The 22,204-nt window shown below is 39.4% G+C and overlaps 1 protein-coding gene across 7 annotated transcripts in view; it reads left to right on the top strand.

Moving 5' to 3' along the window:
* The window catches only part of Ubxn7 (UBX domain protein 7), a 63,152-nt gene that overhangs the window by 22,176 nt on the left and 18,772 nt on the right, over positions 1-22,204 (top strand). For all 7 annotated transcript variants that reach the window (XR_015632754.1, XR_015632758.1, XR_015632757.1 and 4 more), the window contains 6 exon segments: positions 1,102-1,249; positions 7,530-7,597; positions 14,262-14,327; positions 16,308-16,420; positions 19,913-20,059; positions 21,844-21,934. Coding sequence is in view for 2 of the 7 variants with exons in the window: in NM_001433500.1 (NP_001420429.1) it covers positions 1,102-1,249; positions 7,530-7,597; positions 14,262-14,327; positions 16,308-16,420; positions 19,913-20,059; positions 21,844-21,934 (633 nt within the window). In the remaining 5 variants the exon portion in view is untranslated.

Raw genomic sequence — 22,204 nt, 5'->3', positions numbered from 1 at the left:
GAAAGTTCAAATTATATGGCTAAGTTTTTTTCCAGAATTGAGAACAGAAAATACCAAATGTTACAAATCATTTCCCTTTAATCCCAATACTGAGGAGGCAGAGGCGGGTAGATCTCTATGAGTTTGAGGCTACCCTGGTCTTCGAAGTGAGTAATGGGACAACCAGGGCTGTTACACCAAACTGTCTTGAAAAACAAAAGAACAAAAAGAAGTCCAGTGAATCCTAAGGAATAAATAAGATTAACTATAAATCACAGTGGAACTGCAGGCCAGTGACAGAAACCTTAAAAGCAGTTAGAACCAACAGACTGCTATAAAAATTATTTTCTTTAATCTGAGAACTGATTTCCCAGCTATAGCAACAGAAGCCAGAGAACATTGGGAAGTGTCTTACGTACTGAGACAAAACAGCTGTTAGCCTTGAAATGGCATACTCACTAAAATGCTTTCACAATAGAATATTGAGACAAAAATCTTAGAAGAGCTACCAACAGAACAAGATTCCAAGGTATAGAATTCAGATAAAGAAAACTCATCTCAAATAGAAATCTCAAGATGCTTTGCAGTAACCCTATAATACTTAAATCAAATATATACTGTGGTTCTCATTGTACTATTACAGGATGCTTTATGCTTCAAATTTTGCATCATTAACTGCATTACTCTAGACATGTATCTGGGCACATTTCTGCATGTAGTATTTCATACTGAGTTGATTCTAGAAGTCTGTACTAATGAAAAGGCATACTGTGGCAGAGGCAAGAGGCTTTCTGAGTTGAACGCTAGTCTGAGGTACAGTGTGAGACGTCTCAAAAGCAAAAAAGAAACAAAATCTGCATATCCATTAAAAAGAAAGAAAAAGAGAAATTTGCTTTCTTGTGATTGTGGAAGGGTGTACTATTGCCATGCTGCTGCCTTCTTTCTAGTTCTCTATATTTTTACCAGGCAGCCAGCAGGACAGCAGGAAACAAATGTGTTAACATATGAGCCATTTTTAGGGTGGGGGGAGGACTGTTAATTTGTTTTGGAATTCTGTTTTAATGTGAGCTTGAATATGAGATGTCATTTTAAGCTTTATTTTCTGTTCCTTTGCTGTTCCAGGTGCAAGTGAAAGTGTAGGAAAACATATGCTTGAAGCTTGTAACAACAACCTGGAGATGGCTGTCACCATGTTTTTGGATGGAGGAGGAATTGCTGAGGAGCCCAGTACCAGTTCAGCAAGTGTCTCTGCTGTCAGACCACACACAGAGTATGAATTTATTTATTGTAGCGGTTACTCTTTTGCCTAAACTAACTAGCTGCATTTTTATCAGGGTGAGGTCAATTTTCTAGTCTTGAAAATTTTAAAGGTTGAAAGCCTCTGAAAATAGCACATGGAAGTTTTTGTATTTAATATAACCTTAAATTCTCTAGAGCGCTGTCCTTGTCTGCTTGATCTTCTTTTCTGTTCAGTTCTCAAAAGAACTGTGTGGGTTAGAGGCAGGTGGCAGAGTGCATGGTACAACTGCTTGATTGTAATTGGCTTGAGATCAGGGTTTATGTGTTCCACAGCCAGCAGCTATACAAGAAAAATAATTTTGTTGGTTTGGGATTTAGCTCATTTGTAGAGTGTTTGCTTGACATTCAAGAATTTCTCTGCTAAATCCCTAACACTGAATAAACCAGACTAGGTGACACATGCTTTGTAACCATAGCTTAGGACGGGGAGATGTGAGGATTTGAAGTTTGTGATAAACTGAAGCCATATTGGGATACACCGGAATATTTTTTTTTAATTTATTTATTTAATGTATATGAGTACTCTGTTCAGACACACCAGAAGAGGGCATCGGATCTCATTACAGATGGTTGTGAACCACCATGTGGTTGCTGGGAATTGAACTCAGGACCTCTGGAAGAGCAGTCAGTGCTCTTAACCACTGAGCCATCTCTCCAGCCCGGGAATATTTTTTTAAAAACCTTTGTAGATTGGCATTATTATTTTTCCTATGAGGAAACCAGAGCATGGCCATTTTTTTTTCCTAAGCTATATAGCAGTTAAAAAGCAGATATAGTCTAATAAAGTGGGTATTTCCAAATATAGATTTTCCTATATTTTCTCAGGAAAGTGAATTACCTTGAACTGTTTGCAAGAGCTAAGGCTGAAGGTATGTATAGCTTAGTGGTCAGGTGTGTGAGTAACGTGCATGGCACTTAAACATGGTTTAAGATGTAGCACTTAAATGTATAAACCAAAGTGTGTGTAAACAAAAGCCTTTAAAAAGTTACCTGCCGGAGCTGGAGAGAGAGCTCAGCGGTTAAGAGCACTGACTGCTCTTCCAGAGGTCCTGAGTTCAAATCCCAGCAACCACATGGTGGCTCACAACCATCTGTAATGGGATCAGGTGCCCTCTTCTGGTGCATCTCAAAACAGCTACACTCTACTCATATAAGTAAAAATTAATAAAAAAATATTAAAAAAAAAAAGTTACCTGCCTTAGCATTAAAGGCATCTCCACTACACTCAGATGGCCGTTGGTTTTTTTGTTTTTGAGATACCATTGCTATGTAGCCTAGGCTGGCCCTGAATTCATGGTCTTCCTGTGAATTGGGATTCCAGGTGTGCCCACAATTCTTGGCTAAGCCATTGGTTTTTAACAACAACAACAACAACACATAAACAAACAACCTTTTAAAGAGGCCAGGGCTTTATGGCTCATGCAAAGACCAGAAAGGTCGGGGTTGGGGATTTAGCTCAGTGGTAGAGCGCTTGCCTAGGAAGCGCAAGGCCCTGGGTTCGGTCCCCAGCTCCGAAAAAAAGAACCAAAAAAAAAAAAAAAAAAAAAAAAAAAAGCACTTGCTGCTCTTCCAGAGGAACTGGGTTCAATTCCCAGCAACCATATGGTGGCTCACAACTGTCTGTAACTCCTCTCCTATTCTAGGGGATCTGACACCCTCATTCATATAAACATACGTACTGACAAAAGCTAGTGCTCTTAACCGCTGAAACAGTTATCAGCCTCTAGAGTTTTATTTTTATTAAATTAGATGTACTTTAAGAACCAGGTCACATACAAGTATAACTGTTGAATTAGTTTCAGATTAGTAGAATGTTGTTTCTGTTAGAGTTAACTTTGGAGATCATATTAATACCTTACAAAGTTTTTGCTTGTTTTTTGTTTCTATTAACCATTTATCTCAAGTGTAATCCCATTCCTCATCATGGCTCACCAGTTAATAGAAATCGCTATTTTTTTTTTTCCTTTTTCTTTTTTTTTGGAGCTGGGGACCGAACCCAGGGCCTTGCGCTTCCTAGGCAAGCGCTCTACCACTGAGCTAAATCCCCAGCCCTGGAAATCGCTGTTGAGCCAGATGAGATGTTAAGCACCTTTACTTAGAGTATTCTGGAGGGAGAGAAGAGGATCTCTGAATTCGTTGGTCTTTTTGTTGTTGTTGTTTTTAAGATAGGGTTTATCTGTATAGCTTTGGCTGTCCTGGAACTTGCTCTGTAGATCAGGCTGGCTTTGAACTCATGGTGCTCTGCCTGCCTCTCTGCCTCTCAGGTACTAGGATTAAAGGCTTTGTGCCACCACTGCCCAGCTTTCCTAGGTCATTCTTGTCTACATGGCACATTCCAGGCTAACCCGTCCCAGTAAATCAATAATACTGAAGAGTTATATAGTTGGTAGGAACTTCAATAGTAGATATTCACTTTTGATTTAAGGGAGCATATATGTATTTTCAAAACATACATTTATCTGTGTGTATGTGGTACACACACACACACACACACACATACACACAAACACACACACAATTATATCTAAAAGAGTAGTTGTTTTTGCTCTGATGCAGCGTCTTACTGTATATTCCTGGCTGGCCTGGAACTCACTGTATAGACCAGGTTGGCCTCAAATTCAGACCTGCCTATGTCTGCCTCCCAGCGCTAGAATTAAAGGTGTGTGCCACCATGACTAGCATTTTGACTTTTTTTTATATGTCTTACAGCTGTGTGTGTGTGTGTGTGTGTGTGTGTGTGTGTGTGTGTGTGTGTGTGTGTGTGAGAGAGAGAGAGAGAGAGAGAGGGAGGGAGGGAGGGAGGGAGGGAGGGAGTGAGGGAGGGAGGGAGGAAACCCAGGGTGTCACCATTGCTGGGTATTCTGTCATCCAGTTAAATGGCAGCCCTGCAGCATTTATTTTTTAGATTATTTTTACTAGTCTCAAACTCATAAGCCCCAGACATGGTTTTGACTCAGCTTGTAAGTAGCAAATTGTTCCCACAAATGAGTACCTTCTAGTTAGTTACATCATGATTTGGTTAGATTGTTTATATGCTAACTGAGGAACATTTAATAGTAGCCCCTAACTCCTTAACTAGAATTTCCCTTCCAATTCACCTTCTTCTGTTATCTTTTCACTCATTGTATTTAACATTGCCAAATATCTTCAGATATACAGTAATTAAGTCTTACCTTATAGGAGCTTCTTTTTTTTTTTTTTTTTTTAAAGATGTGTGCATGTGTGCTTGTCCTCATTCTTGTTTGTGAGTACCCATGGAAGCCTGGAGAGATCATCAGATCCCTTGGAGCTAGAGTTACAGGTGTTTGTGAGCCACCTGATATTTATGGTTATAATTCTTTTTTTATATCACTGTTATGTATTATGTATTTGGGCATATGGGTGCCATATCACTTATGGGAAGGTCAGAGAAGAACTTGAGGGAGTCGGTTCTTCCCTTCTAAAAGTTGGTTCTAGGGATCCAGTAAGTTGGTCAGGCCTTGGTGACAAGTGTCTTCCCCACAGAGTCATTTTGCTGATCTATATGCTTAGAAATCTTACAAGTTACAGTTTTTCTATGACAGTTTAGCCCAAGACTACTAAGTACTTTTTAATATTTGGTTACAACTGTAAATAAACTGATTTTAAGATAACATACCATTTATTTTTTATTTTTTAGTTTTTCAAGATAGGTTTTTCAAGTAGATTCCTCACTGTCCTGGAACTCAATACATAGACCAAGCTGGCCTCAAACTTACAGAGATCCACCTGTCTCTGCCTGCCAATAAAGGCATGTGCCACCATGCCCAGATCCATTTATTTGTGTTTTTAATTTTCTTAAATGTGTACGGATATTTCCCCCTTGCATATATATCTGTGCACCATGTGTATTCCTGGTGCCATGGAGGCCAGAATAGGCTGTTGGATCCCCTGGGAATTGTTTTGAGCCACCACCATATCAATGCTGAAAATCAAACCTGGAGTCCTCTGGAAGAATAGTCAATGTTCTTAACCACTGAGTCATCTGCTCTAATACAAGCCACTTTAAAGTTTATCTAATGCTTTAGGTTTCACCTTCCTAGGTTAAAAAAAAGGAAAAAGTTTATAAAATAAAATTTTTACTGAGTAATTATATTGTTTCTATGTTGAAAACTTTGAAAAGAAATTTATTTTAAATGTATTTCCAGTGTTGGGGATCATAGACAGGACCCTGCAGATATTAGGCTTTTATTCTACTGCTGAACTCTATCCCTCACTGAGAATAGGGTTTAATTTATTTGTTTAAAATTATTAATGACGTTTATCACTGTGTATGTACAGATGTGCTCATGTCTTGGCACATATGTAGAAGTTAGAGGACATATTTTGGAAGTCAGTTTCCTCCTTTCACCGTGTATATACTGGGAATCAAATTCAGGTCATCAGACTTGGCAGCAGGCATCTTTACCCACTGAGCCATCTTCTTAGGCCTAAAATTTCTATGAGTAGGGAGATGGCTCAATATTCGGAGCACTGGCTGCTTTTCTAGTAGACTAAATTTTTACCAGCTCCAGGGCATCCTAGGGTACTGCATGCACATGGTCTGAAGAAATACACTGAGGCAAGCATTCACATACATAGAAAATAACGTCAAGAAAATAAGAGTTTATATTTTAGTGTATATATATATTATATTTTATATAGAAAATTCCTTTTCTGTATACTAAGATCTGTTGAGTAAATACCTTCAAGATTACACCTATGTGGGCTGGAGAGATGGCTCAGTGGTTAAGAGCACCGACTGCTCTTTCAGAGGTCCTGAGTTCAATTCCCAGCAACCACATGGTAGCTCACAACCATCTGTAATGAGATCCGATGCCCTCTTCTGGTGTGTCTGAGGACAGCTACAATGTACTTATATATAATAAATAAATCTTTAAAAAAAGATTATACCTATGGTAGCTTCTTCCTTTATAGACTAGAATCTATTACCTATTTGTTGAAGCTTCTTTACTATATCCTTGTGTTTTAATGTGTGATACAGCAGTAATTCTATCAATTCTAGTAAAGCCTATATTTCTGTTTTGTTTTATGTTTTGTTTTTTGAGGCAGGGTTTCTCTGTGTAGCCTTGGCTGTCCTTGTTCTGTAGACCAGACTGGCCTTAAACTCAGAGACCTGCCTGTATTTGCTTTCTGTGTGTTGGGATTAAAACTGTGACCATGCCAGTCTTATTCCTTATCTTTAAGAATTCAGGGAGGCTGGGCACTGGAGAGATAGCTCCACTTTTAAGAGCCTGTAACTCCAGTTCTAGGGGTGTCTGTCACTTATGGCCTCTGAGGGCCCTGCACTCATATACACATACTCCCACACTCATAATTAAACTAAAAATCAAATTTAGGGAGGGGTAAAGATTTGGCTCAGTGGTAGACAAATTGCCACCTAAATGAAAGGCCTGGGGTTCAGTTCTTAGTTAGGTCCAGGGAAGGAGGAGCAAAAATTGAATTAAAAAAAAAAAAAAAAAAAAAAGGCCAAGGGACTGGAGTGATGGCTCAGCAGTCAAGAGCACTGATTGCTCTTCCAGAGGTCCTGAGTTCAATTCCCAGAAACCACATGGTGGCTCACAACCATCTGTAGTGAGATCTGACGCCCTCTTCTGGTGTGTCTGAAGTGTACTCAAAATAAATAAACAAATCTTAAAAACAACAACAACAAAAGGCCAAAACAACTTCTGCAGCTTGGATGTAGTGTGGAACAAGCTTTAATCCCAGCACATGAAGGCAGAGGCAGGTCTCTGTGATGCCAGGTCAGACAGGGCTACAGAGTGGGACTTGTCCCAGAGAGAGCCGGGGAGGGAAGGAGGAGAGGGAGAGAAAAAGAGTCGGGTTGGTTTGAGCCTGGACTGTTCCTGAAGAGGGCTCAAGTTCCACTTCCTGCAACTACGCTGGGCAGTCACAGTGACCCGTAATTCCCTCTGCAGGGGATCTGACGTTGCAGCTATGCACGTATCTCTCTTACACCCCATCACTTTAAAACATATTTAAGGACCTGAGATGGAAAGAGATCATTTTTTTTACTTTTGTCTTTGTTCTTTCTTTTAAACCATTTAAGCTTTCTGTGCTATTTTATTCCAGTTAATTTCTGTAGAAATCATTTACAACTTTTATCTTGATTATTGTAGTTCCTAAAAACTTATGTGTTTTACTTGATGATTTGACTACATTCCTAATTAAGAAGGGAAACAGGTGTCATAAATGGTTTTTCATTTTGATATCGTCTCACTTTCTTTTAATAGAGAAGAAGTTCGTGCTCCAATTCCTCAAAAGCAAGAAATATTGGTGGAGCCAGAGCCTTTGTTTGGCGGTGAGTTCTCTTTGCTTACCCTTCTCTGACTTCTTCGTTATCAGGATTTTAATAAAGTTAACTGGAGATAACAAGCGCTTGCTCAGAGATTGTTTCTTTATTTATAGAATCAGTGTTTATCTTACATTTCTGTATTCCCTCTTGGGAAGCTACATTCCTTAATGGAGAATAATGTTATACATTAACAATTGACAATATGTTGTTAGAAGGCCAAAAAGTAGGAAACTTACCAAAATGAATTGCTGTCTTTTTTAAGGATGGGCGTCACTGTGTAGTCCTAGCTGGCCTGGAACTCAGAGGCTGCCTGCTCTACATTCTAAGTTCTAGGATTGAAGACATGCACTGCTGTACCTAAGTCCCCACCTCCCCACTCCCTCTGGAATTGCTGCCTCTTATGGAAATCAGTTCTATTATATTAAAAAGAACTGTTAATTTTATGTTACATCTTTTCCTCAATATACACTTGACTGGTAACTCTATTGTTTTGTATACTTTATCTTCTCTTGTTTTAATTTCTCTAAGTTCTGTTCCTATTTTGGACAGAGGGGGGAAAATAGTTCTTATTGCATGAAAAAAAAATTAGTAGTCTTGGCATATCCAGAGTATGCTGACATATGGGGCATTTAATCACCTTCAGAGAACAGTGATAGTTTAACAAGTACCTACTTACCTATACGAGGCAAACATTTTTAGGTATTGTTTTAAAAATAGAGGATTGACTCTTACTGTAGTAGGGGAAACAGATGGTGAAATGTATATTGTATTGAGAACACTAGGACAGGAAAATGGTTTGAAACACGAAAATAAGAGACCCATTTTAAGTTTTATAGAAAAGTTAGCATAGGGAAAAAATTTAAAATTTTATTTATTTACCTATTTGAGATAGGATCTCACTGTGTGCCTTTGACTAGTCTGGAGCTTGATATGTAGACCGGGCTGCTCTTAAACTTGGAGATCTGCCTGCCTCTGTCTCCTTAGTTCTGGAATTAAAGGTGTATACCAGACAAGAAGGGGAAATAATTTTTTTTTTTTTTTTTTTTTTTTGGTTCTTTTTTTCGGAGCTGGGGATCGAGCCCAGGGCCTTGCGCTTCCTAGGCAAGCGCTCTACCACTGAGCTAAATCCCCAACCCCGAAATAATTCTTTTAAAAGACAAGAAAATTATCCATGAGATGTCAGTACTTCCTCCCTAAGTAGAGCACTTACCTAACATGTAAGACACGAGGCTTCATCCCTAGCATTGCAGAAATTCCATCTGTATTGAACATATATGGACATTTTTCTTGTCAGTATTACAAAACAACAGAACAATCATTTAGAAAGCATTTACATTGAATTAGATCTTTCAAATCTAGAGATAGTGTAAACCATAAAGTGCATGCCCATGTGTGCATGTGCATGCATGGGAAGGCCAGGGATTGAGCTCCGCCTTTAGTTGCTCCTCTGCCTTACTCATCGAGGCTGGGTCTCTAAGTCAAACACAGAACTCTCTGCTACAGTTGCTTTCCCTGGCCAGCTTACTCTGGGGAACCCCCTGTTTTTGTAGTGTCGTGTGACAGAACTTTCTGGGCATGCACAACATATGTCTATTCACCTCAGATATGGGGCCTACTACAGGTACAGATTCCATCGGAGTTCAACTTGATGAACTAATGGGTTTTACTGGGATTATTTAAAGGAGCAGAATATCTATCTCAAAGACAGCTGTGTCACCAAAGCCCATTTAGCACGGTGACAGCTCAGAAAGCTGGGAACCTGGAACACACTGCACAGCCTTCAGGCAGCTCAGTAGGTTGGACAGCGTCCTTTCCACGTGCCTCAGCTGTTTAAACCTCTTCCAGGCAGCCCACCTGGGTTTTGTTTCTTCCAGGCAGCTGGTCTGGTCTGGGAGACTTCTTTGTGGGCCAGCTTTTATTGCTGACTTTGGCAGGAAAGAGCCTAATGAATCTGGTCAGTCTCAGGAATTCCCTGAAGATGTTTTGAGTTACCTTCCCGCTTAAGTCTTTTCCTGCAGGGTGGAATGTTTTAATCTCTGAGGAAATTTATATACCACCTTCCAAGGCTGGGATTACAGATGGGTTGCCATGCCAACTAGATATTTTACTTGGTTTGAGGATTCACACTTAACTTCTCAGGTCTGCATAGCAAATACTTTTACTACTAAGTCCCATCCTGCCCTGGATATTCACCTACATGTTATAGGTAATGAGAGACAGGAAGTAGTAGAGCTTCACGTCACAGTTATAAGGTAGTCAAGTTAGTCCTCTTAAACAGAGGACACTATTTTAGTTCCCTCTTGGAGGTCTTAGTGGGCCCTTTGCTGTTTTGTGGTAAGGAAGTATACATCATAGGGAGCAAACGGTATAAGAAGTTGCTTAGTTCTTGGCAGCCAAGAAACAGAAAAGAAATAAAGGAGACCAGGGTCTCACACTCCCTTCAGGGATGTAAGCCCAAGTGATCAAAGCCCCTCTGCTAGGTCCCAGTTCTTAAAATCTCCCAATAGAACCAAGCCGTTAACACAAAGGCCTTTGGGATGACACCCAAAATCATAAGCAGCATTTCTGTCAAAGCTGTTGGATAGAGATGCTGTATCATCAATACAAAGAACCAATGTCTGTGACTATGACTTAGAACAATGGATTTTATCGAGAAAGAATATAAAAAGCTACCTGACTATAGATTTTGGCTTGCACAAATCATTTTTAAAAGGTTTTTCTTTTATTGTTTCTTTGGTTGTTTGGTTTTTTTCCTAGACAAGGTTTCTCTCTTTCGCCCTGGCTGTCCTGGAGCTCAGAGATTTGCTTGCCTCTGCCTCTAAAGTTCTGGGGTTGAAGAAAGGTGTGCACCACCAATACCTAGCTCAAGGTTTTATTAAACAATGTTAGGTGTGTGCGTGTGTGTGTGTGTGTGTGTGCGTGTGCGCGCGTGTGTGTGCGCGCGTGTGTGTGCAGGAGTACAAGGAGATATCTTGGAACTGATATTCCAAGTAAGGTGTGTATGTGTGCATGGGTGTGTTATTCTGGAACTGACATTATAGCTTAAGATTAATCTCTCTCTCTCTCTCTCTCTCTCTCTCTCTCTCTCTCTCTCTCTCTCTGCCTCTGTGTGTGTGTGTGTGTGTGTGTGTGTGTGTGTGTGTGTGTGATCCTGAAGCTGGCATGGGCATTATAGGTAATTGTGTGTGTGTGCACAAAAGTGCATTATTAACTGTTGAACCAACTCTTCCAACCAAGATTTAGCCAAATCTTTAAAGAACCATAACTAGTTGAATTTTGGTGTGGTATCAAAGAATATTCATGTTTATCTAAAATGATATTGTTTCTCTCTTTACTACTATATTTCTATGTGGGGCTGGAATTTAATATTCTCCCTATACTTTAAATAAAGCAGTAGATTTTAAATTATGCCGATGATATGAAAATCCCAGGTGTTTTTCTCTTAAGCTAAGTACTAATAGAAATTTATAAAAATATGGAACCATATTGGTCTTCTCATTAAATTGTTTTTCTCTGCTAATCCTTGTATTCTGTGTTACCTAGTGCTTTCCTTATGCATCTGGACTTCTTTTAGCTTTTATATAGCTTAGTTTTTTTTGACCTTAAAGAATATCATGCCTATTGACTGGGCAGAAAGAAGACTGATTCCAGAGGAAAGGTGTTTGCTTATGGTAAATGGTTTGCAAGAGCCAGGAGTACTTGGAGTAAAAGACATGGGTTAAAAGGCTTGTCTTGGTAGAGGTATGATGGCAGCAAATAGCAGATGATGAGCCCAAGAAATCAGAGGAGCTGGCTAGAAGGCTGTCAATGTGAAGTGACAGTAAGAGCACCAAAGCTCTCAGATCGGGCGTCTCCCAAAGGGACAGATGAGTGGTGAGAGGAGTGCAGGGAACTATTAGCTGGGCAGTTTAGGAGTAGAATATTTCCCTACTATACTGCTCTTCTATATCTAGTCATGTGACATGCTTGCTCTGGCGCTGGTAGGGTTAAAATCTGTCAGAGTAGACAAGTGACTCAGCATAGAAAAGTTGGTGCCTGATGACCTGAATTTGATCCTTGGAGCCCATGATTGAAGGAGAGGATCAACCACTGTAGTTGTCCTCTGACTCACACGTGGACTGTGGCAAGCACACACAGTAAGATAACCCTACATATAACCAGTTTTCAAGGCATTATTTGGGAGCTAGAGATGGAAGTACACAGCTGTAATCCTAGCACTTAGAGGGCTGAGGTTTTCACCTGGCTTTAAAAAACAAAGGAACAACAAAGGCATAGAGCCAAAATATTCTGCTACAAACATACATTTTAAATAGGAAATCTGGATTAAAAATAGTTCAAAGACTGAAAAGAATTACATTCTCCAGTTCTTTTCTTATTTTTTTAAAATAACTTAACTTTTATTTTATGTGCATTGGTGGTTTGCCTGCCTGTCTGAAGGTGTCAGATCTTGCAGTTAGTTTTGAGCTCCCATTAGTTTGAGCTGGAAATTGAACCCAGGTCCTCTGAAAGAGCACCCATCTCTTCAGCCTCTCCACCCTGTTTTTGTTGTTGTTGGTTTGTTTGTTTGTTTTTAAACAGGAAAGAGAAGCAGAACATAAAGGATTTTATGGATATAGGATGTAGGTTTAATTTGTTTTGTTTTGTTGAGACAGGGTCTTTCTATGTAGCTATGGCTGTCCTAGAACTGGCTATGTAGACCAGACTAACCTTGGACTTAAGAGAGATGTGCCTGCCTTTCCTCCTGAGTGCTGGAATTAAAGTGATGTGCCTGGCAAAGATCTATTTATTTGTGTGTGGGGGTGGGGTGGGGTCCAGGTCTGTGTGTATACATATGAGTGTTGTTTTTTTCATGCACACCAGAAGAGGCCATCAGATTCCATTACATGGCTTATGGTTGTGAGCCACCATGTGGTTGCTGGGAATTGAACTCAGGACCTCTGAAAGAGCAACCAGTGCTCTTAACCGCTAAGCCATCTCTCCAGCCTGTGGTTTAAATTTTTAAAAATTCAGATAACCTTTTTTTTTTTTTTAAATCTATTCCTGAAGGTAATTGTGATTCTTTTATTTTTGAGACAGCCCAGCTTTGAAGTTACTTTCTAGTCCATGATGACCTTCAACATTTGATTGTACTGAGGTTCCAGGCACGCAGTGCTATACCTGGCCTGTTAATTATAATGATTTAGCATAACCATTGGTGTGTTCTGTGTGCCTCTGTGAATGACATAAACATGATAAAACAGTGAATTTGTCTTTTGCTTTTGTTTTGTTTTGCAGTAGGCCTATGTAGCCAGCCCAGGTTGGCTTTGAACTCATGTAGTCAAAGATGACTTTACATTTTTGTTGTGATTACAGGCGTGTGCCACCACTACATGTATATGAGGTGCTGGGGGTCAAATCCAGGATTTCATGCTAGAGTTTTTGACTTTTGGTTTTAAGTTTTAAAATTTTAATTTGTGTTTTATGTTGGATCTCTTATAGTTGTGAGCTGACCCCTGTGGGTGCTGAGTTTTTTTCATGCACACCAGAAGAGGCCATCAGATTCCATTACATGGAATCTGTAGCCTAGCTCCTGAGTTTGTATTTTTAATTGTTTTGCTTTTAACTTAGTAATCCTAAGAGAGAAGTAATTATGCTAAGTAATGAAACACACAGTTTGTAGAAAAAGATGCTTTGATATGGGGTAAGAGACTTTTGGACTCTGCCTTCTAATCATTATTTGTGTGAGACATTGTTTTGATTGGATCCTGGCCAGACTTAACATATATAAGTCAATTTAAACTGTTACAGTGAAAGAATTATTTAAAATCTCCATTTTTCAGTTGGCCATGGTGGTGCAAAGCCTTTAAATCCCAACACTCAAGAAAGACTGATCTGGTGGTGACCAACCTAGTCTGTCTACATAGTTACAGGGCAGCCAGAGCTATGTAAAGGGAACAGATCCTGTCTCAAAATGCAAAAGAACAGCAGCCAAATCTCCATTTTTCTATGATGTACATAAATAATTTGTTACTTCTTTTTTTTTTTAAGTTTGAGAACATTTTTCTAAATGAAGATAACATTTTAATTAAGGTATTTTAAGTCTTATGTTAAAAAGTATGATTAACCCCTAGGACTAAACTGAGTTAATTTTTCTTTTTATTTTGGTCTGGTCTCTTCTTATTAGTATGATAAGATGATTGAGTCATTATGTGTTCATAACTTGACTTTTTATTTTGTTTATTTTGAGAACAGCATGTGCTTTACCCACTGAGCTTTGCTTTTTTAGGGGGGGGAGGTGAGGTGGGATTTAGGGTTTTTGTTTTGTTTTTTTTGAAACAGGGTTTCCTGGAAATTTCAGTTTTTGTTTGTTTTAAGGGGCAGGCACTATTAAGAAAATAGAGTTTTTAAAAAATACGTTGAGGACTGGCTCAGTAGCTAAGAGTACTGACTACTCTTTGAAAGACACAGGTTCAATTCCCAGGACTCCTGTGGTAGCTCATAGCTGTCTGTAACTCCAGTTTCAGGGCATCTGACATCCTCTTCTGGTCACATAGTTCACAAACTTACATGTAGGGAAAGTACTCAGACACATAAAATAGAACAGTAAAGAGAAATGCTTATATAAGGAATATCTTTAGAATTTTCAAAATTAATGTTTTAATTTTTAATTAGTTCTGTTTTTCTCCTACAGCTCCTAAAAGGCGAAGGCCAGCACGTTCAATATTTGATGGTTTCCGAGATTTTCAAACTGAAACGAGTAGGTATTTGTGGACCAGTCTCTTAGCTCCCTCTTCCCCTTCCTTTGTATATTAAAAAGAAAAAAAAAAAAAGATTAGTAGTATTCCTAAATACTTTGTAGTTCACCATGTTTAAAAAGTGAAACTAAAGACATCAAGATTTTGGGTAAAGATTACTGGCTACCAAGCCTAAGTTTTGGACCCACATGGTGAAAAGAGAGAATTGACTCCTGCAAATTTTACTTGACTCCACATGTATACCCCGACATCCACGAAATTACACACACTGTCCTAGTTAAGAATATTATTGCTGTGATGAAACATCATGATGAACAGCAAGTTGGAGAGGAAGAGTTTATTTGCTTATACTTCCAGGTCATAGTCCACGGTCCATAGTCCATTGAATGAATTCAGGAAAGGAACTCAAACAGGGCAGGAACCTGGAGAAGCTGATGCAGAGACAGGCCATAGTGGGATGGGAGGGATGCTGCTTCACTGCTCTCTTAGCAGAACTCAGGACCATCAGCACAGAGTGGTACCACCCACAGTGGGCTGGACCCTCCCCCTCAGCCACCAACTAAGAAAATATCCTACAGCTGTGGTTCAGCCTATGGGTTGCAACCTCCTTTCATGAGAGTCTCATATCAGATATCCTGCATATCAGATATTTGTGTTGTGATTATAACAGTAGCAAAATTGCTGTTATGAAGTAGCAGTGAAAACAGTTTTTATGATTTGGGGTCACTGCAAAGTGAGGATCTATATTGAAAGGTCACAGCATTAGGAAAGTTGAGAGCCACTGGTCTACATTTTCTCATTTAAGGTTCCTCTTTGATGACTAGTTTGTCAGATCGACATAAAACTACTTAGCACAGTGTATACCTTTCTATGGAATAGGTCAGAAGTATCTTGGCTCATGCTTGTTAAAAAATTCTAAGGAAAGGTCAATGTGTATTTGTTTATTTATTCAGGATGGTGGACAGGCCATGATGTACACTTGTCCTCTAACTGGAGGACAGCTTATTGGAGTTTGTCTTTTCCTGCTGTATGGGCCCTGGGGATCAAATTGGGGCCACCAGTCTTGGTAGCAAGAGCCCCGACTTACTGAGCCATGTAGTGGCCCAGGACAGTTATTTTAAATACTATACGAGAAATGTTTGGACTGTGTCTGGTTTTGTAACTTCAGTGAGCGGTTCAGGGCACAGATAGGTCCTATAACTCTAGGAATGGATGAGAGGGAAGGCTTAAGTTATCCAAGGAGCCTGTGCTCTTCTAGTAGATGGTGACAGCAGTGTCCATAACCTCAAGAGGAGCTAGACACATGGATGAGTTAGGATCACTTTGAGAGCTAGAGAAATAGTTCTGAAATCTTTCTTCTGTTGCTTATGAGTATGTGAAAAAAAATGAGTTGATAAGGTTATTGTGTGTGTGTGCTGATAGGAACCAAATCTAGGCAAGCACTCTACTACTCGGGTAAATCCTCATCTCATAGTGAATTCGATTTTTGTTTTTGTTTTTGTTTTTTTAATGATACTGGGGACTAAACATCCCCTGTGTATACTAGGGTCCTGTGTATACTAGATAGGTACTAGTAAGCTAGAACTCAACTACTTTTCTTATTGTGAGATAGTCTCTTGGTAGATTGTACAGATTCACTTGAACTCACTCTGTGGCAGAGGTTGGTCTTGAACCTTTGATTTTCTTGTGTGAGGCTACTCCAGGTAGCTTTGATTCTAAGTCTGCACCATTAGGCTTGGCTCATCATGGCTATTTGTAACTAATTTAATTTTCTACTTTTATCCTTTGGCCTAGAGAACAACCTTTAAATCCTAAGATTTTCTTAACTCCTCTTTGTATTTTTTTTTCAGTCATCATTAGCTTTTGTATTTGAGGCCAATCATGCTGTTCAGTATTCTTCAGTCAATACAAGGTCTTTTGTTTATTATGTAATTTAATACTTTTATGGCTAATTAAAACTTTTTCATCTTTCTGTGTTGCAGTTAGGCAGGAACAGGAATTAAGAAATGGAGGAGCAATAGATAAGAAACTAACCACCCTTGCAGATCTATTCCGGCCCCCAATCGACTTGATGCACAAGGGCAGCTTTGAAACAGTAAGTTGTTGGAGACTCTAATGAATCGTTTTTACCATTCCAGTGTCTTGTCTGTGTGTCTGTCTGTCTGTCAATTTTATTTTTGAGACAGCGTCTTATGGGGCCTGGACATACTGTGCAGACTAGGCTGGTCAAAAAAATCAAAGATTGGCCTGCCTCTCCATCTTCTGTGTGCCATGTGCCTTTTCTTTTCTTTTTTTTTTTTTTTTCTTTTCTCTTTTTTTCGGAGCTGGGGACCGAACCCAGGGCCTTATGCTTGCTAGGCAAGCGCTCTACCACTGAGCTAAATCCCCAACCCCGCCTTTTATTTTCTAAGAGAAAAAAATCATTTCTATAAAGAATTGATATCTTAACTATTTCCATTTTTGCATAATATACTTAAGGGTTACACTGACTTCTATTTATTTATTTATTTTGAGACAGAGTTTCTTTGTGTAGCCTTGTCTGTCCTAGAACTCACTCTAGACCAAGTTCACCTTGAACTCACAGAGATTCACCTGCCTCTGCCTCCCTGGTGCTGGGATTAAAGCATGTGCCACCACTGCCCGGCTCAATTTGTAATGTCTTAAACAAGCATTGTTTAAGTAACTCATTTTCCTTAATTGTCCCAAAGCTTAACTAGTGATATTAGTAATTTGGTATGTCAAAGGCAAACTATAAAGTGTTTCTTCTTCTTCTTTTTTTTTTTTTAAGATTTATTTATTTTATGTGTGAATACACTGTCGCTGTCTTCAGACACACCAGAAGAGGGCATCACAGATGGTTGTGAGCCACCATGCGGTTGCTGGGAATTGAACTCAGGACCTCTGTAAGAGCAGTCAGTGCTCTTAACCTCTGAGCCATCTCTCCAGCCCAAAGTGTTTCTTTTAAGTAAAAAGGTGAAAGTTCTTGGTCTATAGTAAGAATGGATTATGTGGGGGTTGGGGATTTAGCTCAGCGGTAGAGCGCTTGCCTAGAAAGCACAAGGCCCTGGGTTCGGTCCCCAGCTCCAAAAAAAAAAAAAAAAAAATGGATTATGTGTGAAATTATGAAAAAGGTAAAAGAATTTGTGCTGGTTTTGCTGACACGCCTGACATTTTACAAGTTTGGTCTCAGTGTGGCAGTGCATTAAATTTGTGTATATTTGCTATTTGTAGTTGCAGGCCTGTACCGGGGATGTTGGAAGTACATCTTTTTCTAATTGCAAAATATGTTCTCCCTGTTCTTCCTAGCTTTATCTTTCCTAAAGGCAAGGAAAACTTCCTGGGACTTGCAACTGTTATGGACTTTTTGTGCCTTCTACCTCTTAATAAAGACAGGGAGGTTTACATTTATAATTAATACTTAAGGTTTTGTTTAGGCTTGTTTCAAACTAGCTCTTATAATTTAAATTAACCTATATATATTAATCTGTGTCCTGCCACATGGCTCGGTAGTTACCTCTCTTTCAGTCTCTGTGTGCTTCTTTCTCCCAGTTCCTATCTCTGCTGGAAGTCCCATTATTTTCTTCTTCTTTGCTCTAGGCCATCAGCTTTTTTTTTTTTTTAAACCAATCAGAGGGTGAGAGAGGGAGTGCTTACAAAATATGATGTAGCCAGAAATTAGCATTTGTATAATACAAAAACAGACTTTACACAGCACTTAAAAAGATAACCCCAACAGAGGCAGGTTTACTTGATTGTCTTACCACAGTGAGAATGTCTGTCATCTAGAAAACAACAGGGGCTAGAGAGATGGCTTAGCAGTTAAGAGTATTTGTTGCTCTGAGGACCCAGGTTCAGTTTCCAGCAACCATATGGTGGCTTATAGCTGCAGTTCAGGGGGATCTGATGCCCACTTCTGGCCTCCAGAGCCAACAGGCATGCACTCAAACATATAAATCTTTAAATACAAACTTGATAAAAATTAAAACCATCACATCTTCAAGATACCTGACATTTTAGAGAAGATTTGTTGAGGAGTAAGACTATTGTGAATGTGGGCAGCACAGTTTGAGAGGTGGGGCACCAGCAGCTAGCTAGAAGCCAAGATTCTCCTCTCTGCTTTATGTACTAATTGGAGTTTTCTAAAGGGGCAGCAGAATCACTAAACTATTGTGTGTGTGGGGTGGGGAGGGGATGACTGACTGACTAGCTTAGCTTATCTGTGTGCTTGAGAGACCGAGCACAGCAGCTGCTCAATCCAAGAAGCTATGCCTCAGCTACTCCAGTCTGGTGCTGAAGGCTTAGTAGCTTCCGGGGAGCTGGAGCCTAAGGATCCAAATAAGCACATCAAGGAAGAGTTGGCCTTACAGACAGGCACACACTTCTTCCTCCCATTTCTATCTGTCTAATGGCTGTGCCACAGCTCTGTGCTTTCTAAAGTGCGCCAGAGACACAGGCACAGTTCCCAGTCCTGTATTTCCTAATCCAGTCACAAGGATTCTGTATGTATAAAATAATACTGTATAATACAAAAATTATAGATGTCATTTTAAAAGATTTATTATTTATGTATTATGTGTGCATATACATGCTATAGAAGTTGCTGATGGGGGCCAGCAGAGGGTATCAGATCCTTTGGAGCTGTGAGCCAGTGGCCATAGGTGCTAGGAACCAAACTCCATTTCTCTACAGAGCATCAACTACTTTTTAACTTGTAGACTACAGCCCAGCCTCTAGATACCATTTTAAAACTATACTTACTAATCATTGATATTTCTTTTGGGGGAGACAGCAGAATATGAGACAGGATCTCTATGTAGCCCTGGTTGTCCTAGAACTCAGTATGTATTTTATGCTGGCCTTGTACTCAAGAGTTCTACCAGTCTCTGCCTATCCAGTGCTGGGGTTTAAGGTGTGCACCTCCTACACCCTGATAGAATTTGTTACAATTCATTTTAATCATGTTTATCCTCTATTTTCCTAACTCCCAGATTTACACCTCCAACCTGGGCAATTCTCTGAACATTTGTAGTCTCTGTCTCTGCCTTGTCTAAAACCCATCGAGTCCAATTTGTGCTACTCTTACCCTGATGGTCCAGGGGATATCCGCTGGAGCATGGCCACTCTACCAGGGATGATATTCTTAAAGAAAATTGATTCTCTGCCCCAAAAACCATTCTCTGTCAGTAGCTCCTCAGTTGGGAGTTCATGTCTTTTCCTTCATACCCTATTCTAGGATGTTGACTGTCTTGATTTTGTATAGGTCTTGTATGGATTACTCAGAGCTGCAATAAATTTTAGAGTCCTGTCATGGTCTCAGAAGATAACTGTTGCAGTCTGGTCCTCTCCAATTTCTGGCTTTTAAAATGTTGACCCTCTGTTTCTTGATGGTCCCTGAGCCTAGGGCTGGGAGGGACAGTAATATAGATGTCCCATGTGTGACTGAGAACTCCACTTATACTTTTCTCTGCGCTTGGACCAATTGTGAATGTATGTACTAACCACTGTCCTCTGTACAAAGAAGTGATAAGTCCTCGATGTCATTTTTAAAAGAATGCCGAGTGTCTCTATGGAAATTTTACTCTTACAGGCCAAAGAGTGTGGCCAGATGCAGAATAAGTGGCTGATGATAAACATTCAAAATGTACAAGACTTTGCATGCCAGTGCCTCAACCGTGATGTATGGAGCAATGAAGCTGTGAAGAATATCATCCGAGAACATTTCATTTTCTGGCAGGTGAGAACGACAATTACTTAAAAAATTTGTAGTATTTGTTTTTATAATACAGGATGTTGAGACAGAATGGGCTGTGAACTGGAAAAAGTGAGCTCAGCTAGCTCATATGTACTTCAGTAGCATCTTGACAAGTCTGTCTACAGTTCCACCACTCAGGAGAAACATAGTATAAGCCACACCATTTACATGTCTCTAGACGTACCCTCTGAAAAACTTCAAGGGAAATGGGAAATTAGCTTTAATCATATGTTTTAAGTCAATAGATGATATACATTAACATTTTAATGGCATGATCTGTTTCTGTTTGAGTGTGTGTCTGTTCGAGTGTGTGTGTTAAGTTCTCAAGATAAGGTCTGTATTTCATGCTTATAGCTCATGCCACCTTAAATTCATCTACTTCATCTACTTAATAACTATACAAGGCCAATGGCCGTCTGTAGTAGATCTGAGAGCATTGGAGAAACATTAAGACATGCTCTATCTTGTGTTTGTTACTCTTTTACTGTTCTTCTTTTAGTGTTCCTTAGTATTCCAACTCTGATAGCGTTTTGTATAAATTGTCTAGTTAAAACAGATAGTCTACCTGTCCCTGTCATTGTTTGGGTTTTATTGCTGTGATGAGACCATGTCCAAGGCAACTCTTATAAAGGCAAACACTTGGGGCTGACTTACAGTTTCAGAGGTTCAGTCCACTATCATCATGGTAAGAGCACAGCAGTGAGAAGGCATCCATCCTCCTTAGTTTATTTTATTATTAAGTTTTTGAGACAGTGTTCCTCTGTCCCTGGCTGTCCTGGAACTCACTCTGTAAACTAAGTTGGCCTCAAACTCACAGAGACTCACCTGTCTCTCCCTCCTGTGTGCTGGAATTAAAGGCGTGAGCCACCTGGTCCAGCTCCTTTTTCACTGTTTGAAACCACCTCAAGTTAGGCCTTGGACTCCTAATCTCTGACCTCAGCCATCTGAGTATATAGGCAGGCCCAGTTTTTTAAAACATTACAGAAAACAACAAAGTAAACTTATCTAAGATGTACTAGTGCTATTCATTTACCTGTTTGTGTTTCACATATGATAAATTCAGAGGGATTTTTTTATTATAAATTTGTGTGTTTGTTCTATATGTATCCATGTGTGATATGGAGGTTTGAGGACAACTTTTGGAAATTGGTTTTCGGCTTCCGGTGTAGGTTGTCAGGCTTGTGCTGCAAGCACTTTTATCTGATGAGTCAGTCCTTTGCCAGCTTCCAAGATTGTTTTTAATGGCACAGTTCCTTTTATTTTAGTCAAATATTGACTGAACATCTCTGCCTAATAACATGTTGGGTTTTTAAACTTATAATAATTTATGTGACTTACTAGAATACAAATACAGTGCTAAACATTGTGGTACACTTGGGAGGCAAAGGCAGGCAGATCTCTGTGAGTTCAAGGATATCTTGGTTACATGGTGAATTCAGGACTGCCAGGGTTATATAGGGAGACCCTGTCTCAGAAGAAAAAAACAAAAAAGTGACAGATGGACAAACACTTGGAAAGGAAGTTAGTACTAGTACTTCTTCTGAACTGAGAAAGGAGGCGGGATGTGTTGGTATATTTATGATGCTTTCAGAAGGGGCTAAGAATAGGATGTTAAATCTATGTATCATTGTTTCTGCTTTAATACGGGGGGAAGAACCTACCATGTTTGCCAAGGCTTATTTGGAAAATTCATTGCCTTTAATAGATAACAAGATCGCAATTAACTTTTTCTAAAGTGGCTTTTTTAAATTTTATTGGCTTAACAGGTTTATCATGACAGCGAGGAAGGTCAGAGATACATACAGTTTTATAAGCTAGGGGATTTCCCCTATGTTTCCATCTTAGACCCACGGACAGGTAAGTTATATCAAATTATAGGCTTGCTTTTTCACAGCTCATTAGGTTTTGACTGGATCTGGTTTCAGCAATGTGATGGTTAAGGGAAGTTTTCTTGCTCGTGTAAACAACTTTGGGTGGATATATTTAGGGATTCTATTTCTTGAGAGAAATACACCATTTTGTATTTGTACAGTTTATTCTTTCAAAGAAAAACTGATACAGTCATCTTTTTATAGGTTCTCCTTAGGGTTTCTGTTATTAAATTAATGAGATTATTTTAGGCACTTG

This window comes from Rattus norvegicus, chromosome 11, assembly GCF_021556685.1.
Source record: "Rattus norvegicus strain SHRSP/BbbUtx chromosome 11, alternate assembly SHRSP_T2T, whole genome shotgun sequence".
NCBI classification, from domain to species: domain Eukaryota; kingdom Metazoa; phylum Chordata; class Mammalia; order Rodentia; family Muridae; genus Rattus; species Rattus norvegicus.
Note: the sequence above shows the minus strand (reverse complement) of the source record. Positions and strands in the feature narration are given on the sequence as shown.